The sequence below is a fragment of the Falco peregrinus genome, chromosome 3 (assembly GCF_023634155.1).
Source record: "Falco peregrinus isolate bFalPer1 chromosome 3, bFalPer1.pri, whole genome shotgun sequence".
Taxonomy (NCBI): domain Eukaryota; kingdom Metazoa; phylum Chordata; class Aves; order Falconiformes; family Falconidae; genus Falco; species Falco peregrinus.
Window position 1 is genome coordinate 104,777,597 of NC_073723.1, and position 16,947 is coordinate 104,794,543.

The 16,947-nt window shown below is 65.3% G+C and overlaps 1 protein-coding gene and 3 long non-coding RNA genes across 4 annotated transcripts in view; 1 reads left to right on the forward strand and 3 right to left on the reverse strand.

The window, feature by feature from the left end:
• Positions 1-8,044: 8,044 nt before the first annotated feature.
• Positions 8,045-12,407, forward strand: LOC129784057 (uncharacterized). The gene is made up of 6 exons (XR_008746376.1): positions 8,045-8,196; positions 9,535-9,648; positions 10,560-10,616; positions 10,708-10,831; positions 11,517-11,629; positions 12,307-12,407. It is a non-coding gene; the product is annotated as an uncharacterized LOC129784057 (long non-coding RNA).
• Positions 12,408-12,777: 370 nt separating this feature from the next.
• LOC129784058 (uncharacterized) lies at positions 12,778-14,575 on the reverse strand. Its single transcript, XR_008746377.1, has 4 exons — positions 14,521-14,575; positions 13,399-13,473; positions 13,233-13,281; positions 12,778-12,838 (listed from the first exon to the last, which is right to left on the reverse strand). It is a non-coding gene; the product is annotated as an uncharacterized LOC129784058 (long non-coding RNA).
• A 1,373-nt stretch (positions 14,576-15,948) lies between these two features.
• Positions 15,949-16,688, reverse strand: LOC129784059 (uncharacterized). The gene is made up of 3 exons (XR_008746378.1): positions 16,628-16,688; positions 16,302-16,349; positions 15,949-16,089 (listed from the first exon to the last, which is right to left on the reverse strand). It is a non-coding gene; the product is annotated as an uncharacterized LOC129784059 (long non-coding RNA).
• Positions 16,689-16,784: 96 nt separating this feature from the next.
• LOC101914978 (sushi, nidogen and EGF-like domain-containing protein 1) overlaps positions 16,785-16,947 on the reverse strand; it is a 3,178-nt gene continuing 3,015 nt past the window's right edge. The window contains 1 exon segment of the mRNA XM_055799925.1: positions 16,785-16,796. Within this exon segment, the coding sequence (XP_055655900.1) occupies positions 16,785-16,796 (12 nt within the window).

The following is a 16,947-nucleotide window of genomic DNA, read 5'->3' on the forward strand; positions in this document are numbered from 1 at the left end:
TGTTCGGGTGCAGATCCTGCACTACAGCCCGGAGGAGGGGCAGTGGGTGGCCCCCGGCCCGTTCGAGGGGTTGCTGTCGTGGAACGGCTCGCGGGGCACGCGGGACCTGCAGGACCTGTCGGTGTGGCTGGCGGCCGTAGGGCGCCCCCACGCGGGCCACTACGTGTGCCGCCTGCGCCGCAACCTGACCTTCGAGGGCTACGTGTACAGTCTAGCGCGGAACAAGACCCTGAGGCTGGCCGTGGTGGACACGGGTGGGCGCCCCGGGGGCAGGGCCGCGGGCGGGGCGAGCGGGGGGAGCGGGGCGGGGCGAGGGGGGAGCGGGGAGGGGCGGGGGCGAGGGGGGAGGAGGGAGCTTCTAGGGGCGGGGCGAGGGGAGCTGGGAGGGGCGGGGCGAGGGGGGAGCTGGGAGGGGCGCGGCGAGGGGCGGGTAGAGCTTGGGGGGCGGGGGGAGGTGGGAGGAGGGAGCTGGGAGGGGCCGGGCAAGGGGAGCTGGGTGGGGCTGGGCGGGGAGTAGGGGGAGCTGCGAGGGGCGGGGCGTGTGGAGCTGGGAGAGGCGGGGCGAGGGGCGGGGGGAGCTGGGAGGAGGGAGCCGTGAGGGACGGGGCGTGGGGAGCTGGGAGGGGCGTGGCGAGGGGAGCTGGGAGGGGCGGGGCGTGTGGAGCTGCGAAGGGCGGGGGGAGGAGAAGAGGGAGCTGGGAGGGGCAGGGCAAGGGCGGGGGGGGAGCTGGGATGAGGGAGCTGGGAGGGGCAGGGGAGGGGCAGGGGCGTGGTTTGCTCCGGACGGGGCGAGGAGGGAGCGTGGCTTGGGGGCGAGCAGGCCTACGGGGCCAGGGAGGAGGCGAGGGGCGGGGGCTTGTTCCTGCGCTCGGGGGGCGGGGTTTCCGGCGGGGGGGCGGGGCTCGGCTCTCCTGTCGGTCGCGGGTTCGAGCCCCCGGGCCGGCAGCGCGGCGGGACCTGGCGTCCATCGTGTCGGAGATCCTGATGTACGTGCTGATCGTGGTGCTGACGCTGTGGCTGGCGGCCGAGATGCTGTACTGCTACCGCAAGGTGGCGGCCGCCGCCCCGCCCCCCGACAGCGCGTGAGTGGGCGGGGCCGCGGGGGGGGCGGGGCCGGGCGGGGGACCGGGGTATGGGTGGCTGGTGGAGGTATAGGGTGTGTATGGAGGGGGTATGGGGGGCTGGGGGGGGTATAGGGGGTGTATGGGGGGGTCTAGGGGTATGGGGGGTATAGGGGGGGGTATGGAGGGGGGTTGGGGGTATGGGGGGTTATGGGGAGCTGGTGGGGGGTATAGGGGGTGTATGGGAGGGTTAGGGGGATGGGGGGTTATGGGGGGCTAGTGGGGGGTATAGGGGGTGTATGGAGGGGGGTTGTGGGGCTGTGGTGGGGTATGTGGGGGGATGGGGGGGTCTAGGGGTATGGGGGGTATGGAGGGGGGATGGGGGGGTATAGGGGTGTAATGGGGGGTGTATAGAGGGGTATGCGGTGGGTCAGGGGGGCAAGAGGCCAATGGGGTGGTATAGGGGGTGTGTAGGGGGTGTATAGGCTGGGCGGGGCGGTAGGGGTTATTGGGGGAGTGGGGGGGGTATAGGGGGTAGGGGGGCTGTTTAGGGGTGAGGGAGGTGTGGCAGGGTATGGGGGGGGGTATGGGCACACCACGGGGGTATAGGGGCCCTATAGGGTGTGTGACGGCTGAAGGGGGGGGCAGTGGGAGGTATCTGGAGCGGCAGGAGGGGGCGTATAGGCAATCTGGGGGTGCTGGGGGGACCATAGGGGGTGCGGGGGCGCACAGGGACATATGGGGTCTATGGGGGGTGTGTGCAGTAGGGGGGTATAGCGGGTGCTGGGGTGCCCGTGGGTGCCCCCCCAACCTTCCCCCCCCTTCCCCAGCTCAGAGTACCTGGCCATCACCTCGGAGAGCAAAGAGAACTGCGCTGGGGTGCAGGTGGCCGAGTAGCACCCATGGGTGCTGCCTGCCCTGCCCCCCCCCTGCAATAAACCCCCCGGGGGGGGCGGCCCCACACCCACAGCCCCCCCCCAGCTGCCACCCACCACCACCATCGCACGGCTCCCACGGACCCTGGCACCCATGGGTGCTCCCCAGAGGGACTCGGGTATTGGGGTGACCCCCCCAGCACCCATGGGTGCTCCCAGGAAGGACCCAGGTTCAGGGTGACACCCCCCCCCAGCACCCATGGGTGCTACCAGGTATCAGGGTGACCCCCACCCAGCACCCATGGGTGCTTCCAGGAAGGACCCAGGTTCAGGGTGACCCCCCCCAGCACCCATGGGTGCTGCCAGGTATCAGGGTGACCACCCAGCACCCATGGGTGCCCCCAGGTATTGGGGTGACCTCCCAGCCCCAGCTCCCATGAGTGCTCTGAGGAAGGACCTAGGTATCAGGATGACCCCCCACAGCACCCATGGGTGCAGAGGGACTCAGGTATCAGGGTGACCCCCCCAGCACCCATGGGTGCTCCCAGGAAGGACCCAGGTGACCCCCCCCAGCACCCATGTGTGCTTCCCAGAGGGACTCAGGTATTGGGGTGAACCCCCAGCACCCATGGGTGCTCCCAGGAAGGACCCAGGTGTCAGGGTGACCCCCCCCAGCACCCATGGGTGCTCCCAGGAAGGACCCAGGTGTCAGGGTGACCCCCCCCAGCACCCATGGGTGCTCCCAGGAAGGACCCAGGTATCGGGGTGACCCCCCCCAGCACCCATGGGTGCCCCCAGGTATCAGGGTGCTCCCGCTTGTGCACGAGCTTGGGGGGTTTGGGCACTGAAACTCCTCATGCAACCCCCTCCCCCCACCATTTTCATCCTTTATTTTTGGGGTGAAACCCCTCAGAATCGGGCCCTTGGCACCAGCGTGTGCATGAGCGGGTTGCACCGCCCCTCGCCCCCCCCCCCCCCGTGCAACACGGCCCTTGCACAAGCACAGAGGCACAGTGAGCATGCAAAACGAGTCCCATGGGCAACGGCCAGCGTGCAAACTGGGTGTGCAAACTGGGCGTGCAAAGCACTGGATGTGCAAACTGCGTGTGCAAAGCGCTGGGCGTGCAAGACGCCAGCATGCAACTAGAGGCATGCAGCATGCAAGTGCAGGTGTGCAAGGGGACATGCAAAGCACCAGCACGCAAAATGGCGTGCAAGACCCCGGTGTGCCAATCCGCATATGCAGTGTGTCGGGGGCGTGCAAGTGCAGGCATGCAAAGTGATGCACGGCGCATGGGTGTGCAAATAGAGGTGTGTAAGCAGGCGAGTTTGGCGCTGGTGTGCGTGTGCGGGCATGCAAGGAGACGGTGTGCAAACAGCCGTGCAACAGGACGTGCAGTGCATCGGTGTACAAATGGAGGTGTGCAAAGCAACGTGTGCAGTGCATCGGCGTGCAATGCAGGCGTGCAAACAGGCATGCAGTGCCTTGGTGTGCAAGGAGAGGCGTGCAAGCCGACGTGCAAGGCGCTAGTGTACAAACGGACGTGCAATGCAGTGGCATGCAAACAGACGTGCAAGCCAGCGTGCAAGGTGCTGGTGTGCAAACAGATGAGCAATGCAGTTGGCATGCAAATAGGCATGCAAGGAGGTGCAGACGTGCAAACGGGCATGCAAGGAGAGGCGTGCAAGCCAGCGTGCAAGGCCTCGGCGTGCAAATGGACGTGCAACACCTCGGCGTGCAAGGCGCTGGCGTGCACGCACAGGCGTGAAAAGGACGTGCAAGACGGCGCCGTGCAAAGCGGCGCGCAACGGGCGACGTCATGGAAATGAGCCGTATGCAAATCGGGGCGTGCAAATGAACTGTATGCAAACGAGCGGCGCGCGGGCCGCTGGGTTATGCAAATACACGGACTTGCAAACGCAGCGCTGGTGCGGGATTGTATGTAAATGAAGGGTATGCAAATGAGGAGTATGTAAATTAACCCGGCCGGCAGCTTCTTCGGACGGCGTCGCCCGCCCCCTCGCCCGCTCCGGGCTGTTTTGGGGCGCAATTACGGGGATTTGGGGGTTCAGTGACGTAAGGGGGGAGGAGCAGTGACGTCACCCGCGTGCTGGGGGTGGGAAGTGGGGGCGCCCGGACCGGTTTTGGGGTTCCCACAGGAATTTGGGATCAGTGACGGGGTTTGGGGGGGCGGCAATGAGGGGTTTGGGGGTTCGGGGGCAGGGTTAAGGGGATTTAGGGGGTTGGGGGGCGGTTTGGGGGTTCGGGAGGTTTTCGGGGTGCCCGGACCGGTTTTGGGGTTCCCACAGGAATTTGGGGTCGGTGACGGGTTTGGGGAGTCAAGGGGGGGGTTGGGGGTTCGGGGGTGGGGCTCGGGGTGCCCGGACCGGTTTTCGGGTTCAGCGATGGTTTTTGGGGTACCCGGACCTAAGTGGGGCTCAGGGGTTCGGTTTGGGGATTCAGGGGATTTGGGGGAGGGGGGTGGAGGGGGGTTGGGGGTCAGCGACAGGTTTTGGGGTGCCCCGACCTAGTTGGGGGTTCAGGGGTGGGAGCTAGGGGATGGGGTGGGGTTAAGGGGAGTTGGGGGAGGTTCAGGGGCGGGTTTTGGGGTTCCCGGCCCAGTTTTGGGGTTCCCACAGGAATTTGGGGTCAATGAGGGGTTTGGGGGTTCGGGGAGGGGGGGGGGTTGGGGGGGGGATTGGGGGTTCGGGGGCGGGGTTAAAGGGATTTAGGGGGTTGGGGTGGGTTTGGGGTTCAGGTGTTTTTTGAGGTGCCCGGACCGGTTTTGGGGTTCCCACAAGAATTTGGGGTCAACGACAGGTTTGGGGGTTCGGGGGCGGGGCTGGGGGTGCCCGGACCGGTTTTGGGGCTCAATTAAAGGGTTTTGGGGTTCAGTGATGGGTTTTGGAGTCCAGACCTAGTTGGGGGTTCAGGGGTGGGAGTTGGGGGGTGGGGCGGGGGTTAAGGGAAGTTGGGGGCGGGTTTTGGGGTTCAGGGGCGGGTTTTGGGGTACCCGGCCCAGTTTTGGGGTTCCCACAGGAACTTGGGGTCAACAACAGGTTTGGGGGTTCGGGGGTGGGGCTGGAGGTGCCTGGACCAGTTTTGGGGCTCAACTAAAGGATTTTGGGGTTCAGCGATGGGTTTTGTGGTGCCCTGACCTAGTTGGGGGCTCAAGAGTGGGGTTTGGGGGTTCTGGGGTGGAGTTAAGGGGATTGGGGTGGGAGGTGGGGGGGGATTGGGGTTGGGGACGGGTTTTGGGGTACCCGGACTGGTTTTGGGGTTCCCACAGGAATTCGGGGTCAATTACGGGTTTTGGGGCTCAATGAGGGGTTTGGGGGTTCGGGGCGGGGTTTGGGGGGGCCCCACCCCCCCTCGCACCCCTATAAACCGTTCCCCACCCCCCACCGGCCGAGCAGTGCTTTGGGGTGAAACCCGCCAGGTTCAGGCAAAGAGGGGGGGGCGGGGGGGGGAGGGGGGTTTTTGTGGTGTTCTCAGGGCATTTGGGGGTGTGTGAGAGTTTGGGGGGGATATTCGGGGCATTTTGGGGTGTTTGGGGGGTGGAGCATTTTTGGGGGGCGGGGTTGGGGGATCTGGGGGTTCCTTTGGGGCAGTTTTGGGGGGATTTCGTATGTTTTGGGGTAATTAGGGGTGTTGGGGGGGACACGAGGATGTTTTGGGAAGCTAGGGGTGTTGGGGGGGATTTGGGGATATTTTGTGGGATTTTGGGGTGTTTGGGGAGGATTTGGGGTGATCCAGGGGCGTTTGGGAGTGATTTGGGGTGTTTCAGGGGAATTTGGGGGTAATATTTGGGGAAATTTGGGGGGTGTTTGGGGGGATTTGGGGAATTTTGGGGTGGTTTGGGGGATTTTGGGGGGATTGGGGAGATTTTGGGGTGTTTGGGGGGGATTTGGGGGTTGTTTTGAGGGGATTTGGGGGATTTGGGGGATTTTGAGGTTGTTTGGGGGAGCTTTGGGGTGATACCGGGATGTTTTGGGGAGCTCTGGAGTGATCGAGGGTGTTTGGGGGGGATTTAGGGGTATTTTGGGGGTATTTGGGGTGTTTTGGGGGATTCAGGGGGATTTTGGGGGGATTTGGGGGTGTTTTGGGGGGATTCTGGGATATTTTGTGGGAATTCGGGGTATTTGGGGGGATCTGGGGGTTGTTTGGGGGAGCTTTGGGGTGATCCTGGGATGTTTTGGGGGGGATTCGGGGGGATTTGGCAATATTTTGCAAGAATTTAGGCTGTTTGGGGGCGACTCAGGGGTGTTTGGGGACGATTCGGGGCTTTTTTTTGGTATTTGGGGGATTTTGAGGTGATTGGGGGTATTTGGGCTGGTTTGGGGTCACTTAGGTGGTTTGGGAGGTTTTGGGCGGTCTCGGGGGATTGGGGGGCGTTCGGGGATACCCTGGGGGGCTCTGAGCCCATTTTGGGGCCACTCCAGCCGTTTTTGGTGACAGGGGTTTTCGGGGCGCAGGTGGGGGGGCCATGGGGCGACTCTGCCGGTGCCGGTGTCGGCGCCGGGGTGAAGGTCGGGGTCAAGGTCGGGGTCAAGGTCGGGGTCACCGGCGCTGCCGCCACCCCCAGACGAAGTCCCCTCCCAAATCGCAGGTAGGTCGAGGTCCTCGATTTTGGGGTGAATTTGGGGCTTTGGGGAGGGGTGGGGCTGTTCGCAGAACACCTCGCCTTGCAGGCTGCCTGCCCACTGATGACGTCACCGATGACATCACTGATGACATCACCGATGAAGTCACTGCCGCTGGCAGCAACCACCACCTACATCATCTGGCCCCCCCCAGCCATCGTCACCCTGGGGGGGCCCCGAGTGGCGCTGGTGAAGGGGGGCGGCCCTGCCCAGCCCCAAAAATGCTGTTTTTAGCCCCAAAAATGCTGGTTTTAGCTGTTGCTTTTAGCCCCAAATACTGGTTTCAGCCCCCAAAATGTTGGGTTTAGCCCCCAAAATGTTTGGTTTAGCCCCCAAAATGATGGGTTACCCCCCAAATGGTGTTGTGACTGAAAACCCGCCATTTGCCCTTGAAAGATGAGGTGGATTGCTCCAAAATCAGGATTTTTAGCCCCAAAACGGGCCTCACAGGCCCAAAATGGTGCTCAGCTGCCCAAAAAAGGGCCTTTTTGCACCAAAATCAACATTTTTAGCCTCCAAATAAAGATTTTTAGCTCCAAAATGGGCCTCTCAGGCCTAAAACAGTGCTCAACTGCCAAAAGAAGGGCCTTTTTGCACCAAAATCAGGAGGTTTAGCCCCCAAATCAGGATTTTTAGCCCCAAAATCAGCCTTGCAGGCCCAAAGCAGCGCTCAGCTACCCAAAAAAGAGCCTTTTTGCCCACAAATCAGGATTTTTAGCCCCAAAATGGCCTTTCCTCCCTCTCCTCAAAACGGGAATTTGGCCCCCAAGCTCCTTTTGACCTGAAACCGCCTTTTCTCCCCCCAAAATAGGGTTAAAATTTTTCAGTGCTGAAACTTGGCTTTGACCCCAAAACTTGTTTTTTTTTATGTGGGTTTGTGTTTTTTTTTTTCCTCTGGAAGAAAAAAGGCCCAAAATGGCAGGTTTTGACCCCAAAATGGAGGAGGGGGAGGGGGAGTTTGACCCCGAGTAGCGTCTTGCCCTAAAATCCAGGGTTTTGCCCTAAAACCGACCGGTCCATTAGAAAAACAGGATTTGCTTCAACCCCCCAGATTTGGCCCCCAAAAATCATGTTTGACCCCAAATCCCAGGTTTTCACCCGAAACTCGGGTTGGGGCCTCTGCCGGAGCCTCGGCCCCCCAAATTGCCGTTTTTCTCCTCAAAAATTGGAAAAAACTATTAAAATTTGTGATTTGACCCCGCGGAGCCCTTGGGCCTGGGGAGGGGGGTGGGGTGGGGGAGGGGCTGGCAGGTGCCCAGGTGCACTGGGGGGGGGGGGGGGGAGGGGTACTTCCAGGGGTGGGGGGAGGGGCGCTGGGGGGGGGGGTGGTGACCCAGTGGCCCTGGTGGGGGAGGGGCTGGGACACCTGCATCCCCTCTTCTCCCCTCCCTTGGCGGGGGGGGGGGGGGGGGGGGAGGGGCGGGGCAGGACGTGTGTTCCCCTCCCCCCCCCCGGGGTTCAAGGCCAGCGGCGCTGCCCATCCCCCCCCCCCCCCCCCGTGCGGCGAGCGATGGAGGGGGTGGTGCTGCTGACCCACATCGTGCCGGGGGGGGTCGGGCCTGGGGCCCCCCGGTAAGAGCGGCCGGCGCTTGTGGGGGGAGCCCCTGGCCCTGGGAGTAAGTGGGGAGTAACCCGTGAAGTAACTGCCCGGGGGGGGGGGGGGATTGCTGGGTGAGCTGGGTGAGTAGGAGTAAAGGGTGAGTAGGAAGTGTAGGGGTAAGGGGGAGTAGGGAGTGAATAGGGGGTGGGTAGGGGTGAGTAGGGGTAAGGGGGAGTAGGGGGTGAGTGGGTGGTGCACAGGGTATGAGTAGGAGGTGAGTAGGGGGGGTGTAGGTGTAAGGGGGAGGAAGGAGTGAGTAGGCGGTGCATAGGGGATGGGTAGGGGGTTGTAGGGGTATGCGGGGAGTATGGAGTGAGTAGGGAGTGCATAGGGGGTGAGTTGGGGGGCTGTAGGGTTTAAAGTGATATTAGGGAGTAAGTAGGTGGTGCATGATGGTGAGTAGGGGGTGAGTGAAGCAGTGTAGGGGTGAGTAGGGAGTATGGAGTTAGTAAGGGGTGCATAAGGGTGAGCAGGGGGTGAGTAGGGCTAAGGGGGGGTGAGCTAGGAGTAGGGGCAGGTTTTGATGGCGAATAGGGGATGAGAAGTTGGGGTGTAGGGGGGTGTAGGTAAGGGGGAGTATGGAGTGAGTGGGCAGTGCATCGGGGTGAGTAGGGGGTATAGAGGTAAGGGGGAGCAGGAAGTAAGTAGGCATGCAGAGGGGGTGGGTAGGGGGTGTGGGGAAAGGGGGAGTAGGCAGTGAGTAGATGGTGCATGGGGGGTGAGTAGGGGAGGAAGAGGGTGGTGTAGGGATATGGGGGAGTAGGGAGTGAGTAGGTGGTGCACAGGGGTGAGTAGGAAGAAGGGGTGAGTGGGGTAAGAGATGGGAGGGCAATAAGCGTGAGTGGAGTAGGGGGGTGAGTAGGTGTGGGTAGATCTAAGGGGAGAGTAGGGGTGTAGGGTGAAGGGGGAGTAGGCAGTGAGTAGGGCTGCATAGGGGGTGAGTAGGAGTAGGGTGAGTAGGGTGCAAGTAGGAGTGTAGGGGTGAGGGGGAGCAGGGATGAGTAGGGGGTGAGTAGAGGCTGAGTAGGGGGCATAGGGGTGAGAGGGAGCAGGGGTGATTAGGGGGTGAGTAGAGGCTGAGTAGGGGGCATAGGGGTGAGGGGGAGCAGGGGTGAGTAGGGGGTGAGTAGAGGCTGAGTAGGGGGTGCAGGGGTAAGGGGGAGCAGGGATGAATAGGGGGTGAGTAGAGGCTGAGTAGGGGGTGTAGGGGTGAGTGGGAGTAGGCAGTGCATAGGGGGTGAGGAGGGAAGGAGTGAGGGAGGGGAGTAGTGACTGAGTAAGGGTGTGTGGGTGGGGCCAGCCCAGGCCCCGCGCCCACCACCGGCCCTGCCCCCACCCACCGCCGCCCCTGCAGGTGACGCAGGTGCTGCTGGGGGCGCTGCAGGTGGCCCTGGGTGGGACCCTCCTGGTGGCCCTGAGGGACCCGCTGGGGGCCCATCTGGGGGTCCCCCTGGGCACCGGCACCCTGGTGAGAGTTATGAGGCAGGGGGGGCACTTATGAGTGGGGGGCACTTATGGGGCAAGGGGGGTGGTTATGGGGGGGCACTTAAAGGGTGGGGGGCTGATGGGGCAGGGTGGGAATTATGGGGTGGGGGGGACTTATGGGGCCGGAGGGCAGTTATGGGGTGAGGAGGCACTTATGGGGCAGGAGGGCATTTATGGGCGTGGGGCACCTATGGGGCAAGGGGGTGTTTATGGGGTTGGGGGGCACTTATGGGGCAGGAGGGCATTTATGGGCGTGGGGCACCTATGGGGCAAGGGGGGTGTTTATGGGGTTGGGGGGCACTTATGGGGCAGGGGGGCACTTATGGGGCAATGGGGTGGTTATGGGGGGCACTTATGTGGTGGGGGGCTGATGGGGCAGGGTGGGAGGTATGGCACGGGGGTGAATTATGGGGCAGGGGGGCAGTTATGGGGTGTGGAGGCATTTATGGGGGAGGGGCACTTATGGACCAGGGGGGCACTTATGTGGCAGTGGGGCACTTATGGGGCAGGGGGGCATTTATGGGTGGGGGGCACTTATGGGGCAATGGGGTAGTTATGGGGGGGCACTTATGGGGTGAGGGGCTGATGGGGCAGGGTGGGGATTATGGGGTGGAGGGGACACATGGGGCAGAGGGGCAGTTATGAGGTGAGGAAGCACTTATGGGGCAGGGGGGAACTTATGGTGTCAGGGGGCATTTATGGGGCAGGGGGGCACTTATGGGACAGGGGAGTGGTTATGGGGGGGCACATATGTGATGGGGGGCTGATGGGGCAGGGTGGGGATTATGGGAGGACATATGGAGGGGGAGGCAGTTATGGGGTGGGGAGGCACTTATGGGGCAGGGACACTTATGGGGCAGCCCCTGACCCACACCTGCCCCCCCACCCCCTCAGATGATGGTGTCAGGGGTGGTGCTGGTGGCGATGGCGCAGAGACCCTCAGTGAAGCTGGTGAGTTGGGGGGGATGGGGACACGTGTGGGGCACGCTATGGGGCAGCAGGGGGGTGACAGCAGGGGGTGACACGCTGCCCCACGGTGCAGGCACGGGCAGGGCTGGCGCTAGGGGTGCTGGGTGCCATCTTCTCCTTCCTGGAGCTGGTGCTGCAGGGGGTGCTCCTGCCCTATGGGCTGCCCCACATGCCACCGCGTGGGACCCCCCATGCAGGTACGGGGGGCTATGGGGCTATGGGGGCTATGGGGGGTCCATAGGGGTGCCTGGGGCTTTGAGGGCCTATGGGGCAGCTATGGGGCTTTGTGGGACTATGGGGCAGCTATGGGGCTATGGGGGGCCATGGGGGGCTATGGGGAATTGGGGGGGTCCATGGGGGCCTACGGGGGCTTTGGGGAGCTATGGGGCAGCTATGGGGCTATGGGGGGGCCATGGGGCCCACTCTGAGGGGCCCAGGAGGGTGGGGGGGGTCCATGGGGGGCTATGGGGTTTTGAGAAACTATGGGGCAGCTATGGGGCTTTGGGGGGCTTTAGGGGTCCTCGGGGGGCTATGGGTCGTCTATGGGGGCTATGGGGCTGCTATGGGGCAGCTGTAGGGCTTTGGGGGGCTATAGGGCCTCTATGGGGGGCCATGGGGTGCTATGGGGGGCTATGGGAGGCTGTGGGGCGCTATGAGGGGTCTATGGGGCGCTATGGGGGGGGCTGTGGGGGAGTCTGTGGGGCGCTATGGGGGGATCTATGGGGCACTGTGGGGCGCTATGGGGGGCTGGGGGCTGGGCTCTGGGGTCTGTGGCCCCTCCCTCTCACCGGCAGGGGGGCGCCGCGCGGGAGGGAGGGGCCGTGGCCAGGCGCGATGGACGGAGCCTCACAGGCCTCGCCCCTCGCCCCCTCCCCCGCACAGGGCGTGGTGTTGGGGGCGCAGCTAGTGCTGATGACGTCGGCGGCGGCGGGGGGCGGCGCTAACGGTGACGGGAGCGGTGGCAGCAGCCCGGGGGGGCGGGGCGGGGCCGGCCGGTGAGCGGGGGCGGGGCCCATGGGGGGGAGGGGCCCGGGGCGGGGCCCGAAGGGCGGGACAGGGCCTACCATTGAGCAAGGGTGGGGACCAAGAGGGGCGGGGCCAGGAGAGCGAGGAGGGGTGGTGAGTGGGGGTGGGGCCCTGGGAGAGGGGGGCGGTGACGGACGGTGAGAGGGGGCAGGGCCTGAGGCGGGGGGGCAGGATGGCTGGGTGCCATATAAGAAGTAGGGGGCAGGGACTGGGCTCCATATAAGGAATAGGGAGTGGGTCTGGGAGTCATAGAAGTGGAAGGGGGAGGGGCCAGGATGCCTGGGTGCAAGGTTTAGGGGGCGGGGCCAGGATGGCTAGATGCCATGTAAGGGATAGGAGGGGGGGACAAGAATGGCTGGGTGCCATATAAGGTGAAGGGGGCAGGGCCTGGGTGCCCTATAAGGGGGAAGACACGGGGCCAGGATGGCTTGGTGCCATAAAAGGGGAAGGGGGAGGGGCCAGGATGGCTGGGTGCACTATAAGGAGAAGGGGGTGGGGGCCTGGGTGCCCTCTAAGGGGAAGATACGTGGCCAGGGTGGCTGTTAGCCATATAAGGGGAAGGGGGTGGGGCCAGGATGCCCTATAAGAGGAAGGGGGCGTAGCATGCCCCGCCTCCTGCTGACCCCCGCCCCCTCCCCTCCCCCAGCCTGTGGTGGTCTACCAGACGGCGCTGCCCAGCGCGGGGGGCGGGGCTAAGCGAGGCCCCACTCCCCACCCCCGCCCCTCAATAAAGACCAAAGACCGGGACTCCACAGTGCTGCCACCTCTGCTTGGGGGTGGGCGTGGCCATCCAGGGCTCCACCCCCCTCGCCATCATCCTATTGGCTGAGCTCATGGGGAGGGTCCTGCTGGCCAATCAGCAGCCTCTCTGCCTTTGCCTGGCCCCACCGCCCCCACTGGCCAATCAGTGCCCTCCCTGTGGTGCCCAGCCCCGCCTCTTGCCTTCCCCCAGCCGCTCAATCAGCACGCAGCACTGACACTGTTGGCTCCCTCCCCCCTGGTGACATCACAGCCACGCGGGGGAGGGTTCGTTTAATGAAAAGTGGGTGGAGCGTCCAGCGCAGCGGCGAGGCTGGGCCTCACGAGGGGGCGGGGCTTTCTGTCCTTGCCCAGCCCTCTCTTCCTTCAGCAGGGTGGGGGAGGGGCGGCAGCCTCAGATCTGGGCGATGTCGTAGGCGCTGGGGGGGGGGAGGGGAGGTCACGTGGGCAGGGTGGGGGGTGTGGAGGCAAAAAGGGGTGGGGGCTTCTAGGGGGAGGCTGCAAGGGGGGAGGGGTGACCCACGGGGTGGGGAGGGGTCAGCCATGGGGGGTCGGGGTCACCCATGGTGGGGAAGGGGTCACCCAGAGGGGGAGGGGTCACCCATGGGGTGGAGTGGTAAGCCATGGAGGGGAGGGGTCACCCATGGGGGGGAGGGGTCACCCATATGGGGGGGAGGGGTGACCCATGGGGGGAGGGGCCCTTTAAGTGGGGATCCCCAAGACTGCAGGGGGTTATGGGGGGAGGGGGTGGGGTAACCCAAGGGGGGGGGTGAGGGGAGGGGGTCCCCCTGGGGTGGGGGGAGGGATCCTCACTTCTTCCTCTTCCGGCCCTGGCAGTGGGGGGGCTTCCCGCACTTCCCACCTGGGGGGGGGGGGAGGGGAGAGAGGAACGTTGGGGGGTGAAGGGGGGAGGGGCCCCCAGAGCACGGGTGACCTCTGACCCCGAGGGGCCCCGGGGGGGGGGAGGGGCATCACTCACAGGCGATGACGCCGATGCCGGTGACAAAGAGCGCGGCTGCCACACCAGCCCCCCAGCGCCGCAGGGATGGGTAGTCTGGGGGGCGGGGCGAGAGGGGGGAGGGGTCACAGGGGGCGGGGCCAAAAGGGGGTGGGGGGTCGAAAAGGAGTGGAGGGTGAAAAGGGGCGGGGGGGGTAAAGGAGCTGTAAAGGGGGTGGAGGGGGGTTGTAGTTTCATGGAGGGGTGTGGTTTGCAGGGGCGTGGCTTGGGAGAGGCGTGGCTTGGGGCATGGCTTTTGGGGGGCCACGGTGGGGGTATGGCTTTGGGAGGGGCATGGCTAGCTGGAATGTGGCTGGGGAGAGGTGTGGTTTTGTGGAGGGGCGGGGCTTTTGGAGGCATGGTTAGGGAAGGGCGTGGCTAGGGAGAGACATGACTGGGGAGGGGTGTGGTTTCACGGAGGGGCGTGGCTTGGGAGGGGCGTGGTTTGGGGATGTGGCTTTGTGAGGGGCTGCGATGTGGCGGCATGGCTCTGGGTGAGGCGTGGCTAGCTGGAATGTGGCTGGGGAGGGGTGTGGTTTTGTGGAGGGGCAGGGCCTTTGGGAGGGGCGTGGTTAGGGAAGGGCATGGCTGGGGAGGGGCGTGGTTTCATGGAGGGGCGGAGCTTTTTTGGGGGCATGGCTTAACGGAGGGCATGGCTGGGGATGGGGTGTGGTTTGGGAGGGACATAGCTGGGGAGGGGCGTGGCTTTTGGGGGTGTGGATTCACAGAGGGTTATGGGAGCGTGGCTGGGGAAGGGCATGGTTGGGGGCATGGCTGGGGAGGGGCCGTGGCTAGGGAGGGGGCGTGGTTTCACAGAGGGCTATGGCTGGGGAGGGGGGCGTAGCACCATGGGTGGGGGCTATGGGGTGGGAAAAGCTCCGCCCCATGAATCGGAAAGGGGCGGTGATTTTAAGGAGGGGGTGGAGCAGTTGAGGTGGGTGTGGCCTGGGGTGGGGCAGAGCTGTAATGGGGCGGGGGCTAGGGCAAGCAAACAAGGGGCTTTAGGAAGGGGGGGTGGGGCTTGTGGCAGGTAGGGGGCCGGGGGCCAGGGGTGGGGCATGGGAGGGGCGGGGCTCCGGCGGGGGGCGGGGCTGGAGGACTGACCGTAGTAGAACTCATCCTTCAGGTTCCCATCGTCCCCCTGGGGGGGGGGGGGGGAGAAGGGAGGGGCTCAGCCGGCACAGCCCCACCCCACCCCCCCATGTCCCCCATGTCCCCCATTATGACCCCATGTCCCCAAGTGTCCCCACGTGTCCCCATGTGACCCCTTTTCCCGTGTCCCCCCCCGGCCCCCCCCGTGTCCCTCGATGTCCCCCCATTTTTGTCCCCATGTCGTCCTCATGTCCCCTCCCATGTCCCCATGTCCCCCCCGTGTCCCCACCATGTGTCCCCATGTCCCTGTGTGTGTCCCCATGTCCCCTTATGCCCCCCTGTGTCCCTCTGTATCCGTCCCCCATGTCCCCCCATGGTTCCCCATGTCCCCCTGTGTCCCTCCATGTCCCCCCCTCGTGTGGCCCCCATGTCCCTCCCATGTCCCCCCCACGTCCCCCCCCATGTGTCCCCATGTCTTTCATATCCCCCCTATGTCCCCCCGTGTCCCCCCCATGTCCCCCTGTGTCCCTCTGTGTCCCCCCCGTGTGTCCCCATGTCCCCCCCACATCCCCTCATGTCCCCCCCCGTGTCCCCCAATGTTCCCCTCATGTCCTCCCCCGTGTGTCCCCCATGTCCCCTCATGTCCCCCCACGTCCCCTGTGTGTCCCATGTCTCCCTACATGTCCCTGTGTGTCCCCCCATGTCCCCCTGTGTCCCTCCATGTCCCCCCCCGTGTCCCCCTCATGTTGTCCCCATGTCACCCTACATGTCCCTGTGTGTGTCCCCACGTCCCCTCCATGTCCCCCTGTGTCCCTCCATGTCCCTGTGTCCCCCCCATGTCCCCCCGTGGGTCCCCATGTCCCCCTGTGTCCCTCTGTGTCCCTGTGTCCCCCCCATGTCCCCCTGTGTCCCAGGTTTTGGGGAGGGGCCCTGGGGGGGGGGGCAGGCGTGGAGGGCATCCCAGATGTCTGGGGGGGTTCCTATGCCAGGGGAGGGGGGGTCCCAGGTGTCGGGGGGGGTCCCAGGTTTTGGGGGGGGGGTCCCAGACTTGGGGGGGTGGGGGGCAAGGCATGGGGGGGGGGTGGGTGTCCCAGATGTGGGAGGGGTCCCCAGGACGGGGGGGAGGATTCAGATGTCCGGGGGATCCCCCAGATGTTGGGGGGGAGGTCCCAGATAGGGGGGGGTCCCAGGACGGCAGGGGGGGGTGTCCCAGGTGTCCGGGGGGTCCCGAGATGTTGGGGGTGTGTGTCCCCAGACATGGGGGGGGGTCCCAGATGTCTGGGGGCATCCCCAGATGTCGGGGGGGGTCCCATGCCAGGGAGGGGGGGTCCTGGGTGTTCGGGGGGGGGTCCCAGGTTTTGGGGGGGGTCCCAGACTTGGGAGGGGGGGCAAGGCATGGGGAGGGTCCCCGGGGGGGGGTGGGGGGTGGTGTCCCAGGTGTCCGGGGGGGTCCCCAGATGTTGGGGGGGGGGTCCCAGACATGGGGGAGGGGGCCAACACTCACCAGGGTGGGGGGGGCGGGGTGTCCCACTGCTCTTGGGGGTCAGGGAGGGTCGTGGGGGGAGGGGTCGGTCTGTACCCCTGGGGACACACACACATACCACGCTTCCAGTTCAGACCAGTACAGAGCCGCACAGGCCGCTGCTACCAGTCTACACCCCCACAGCCCAGTCCCTCCCCAGTTCCACACCAGTATGGATCGCTACGGACCACCACCACCCCACCCCCAGCTACACCCCAGTCCTCCCCAGTATAGACCAGTACAAACCAATGCCCCCCCCCTCCCCCCTCACCTGGACTGGAGGCAGCTGTGGGTGCCAGCGGGGTTGAACTGGTCCATACTGGGGAAGGGAACGGAGGCGTCCGGGGGGCTTGGGGTGTAAAGGGTCGAGCCCCTCCCCACCCCAAAGACCCCCAGCCCCGGGGGGGGGGCAGGGATCAGACCCTCCCCCCCCCCCCCCCCAAAGCCGCAGGGATCGGGCCCCTCCCCTACCCCAAAGACCCCCAGCCCCGGGGGGGGCAGGGATCAGACCCCTCCCCCCCCCCCAAAGCCGCAGGGGTCGGGCCCCTCCCCCCCTCCAAAGCCTCCCCCAGCCCCGGGGGGCAGTCGTGGTCTCACCTTGGCCCGGGGTCACGAGCGAGGTCACGGTCAGGAGCCAGAGGGGCAGCGGGAGCTGGGGGGAGTGGCAGGGCTGGGGGGGGGGCCAGGACTGGCGGGGGGGGGGGGGGGAGGGGGTGTCGCCGCGCCCCGGCCCCACCCAAGGGCATCCGGGCCCTTATAGCGGCCCCTATAGGGGGAATTGGGGGGGGGGAGGGGGGACAGCCACCCACCCCCGGGGGTGATAATGATGAGGGGTGGGGGGGGGGGGGTGAGGGGAGCTCACCCCTCATGGCGCGGCGCAGGGCAGGGGCCGGGGGGGGGGATGGGCGGGGGGGAGG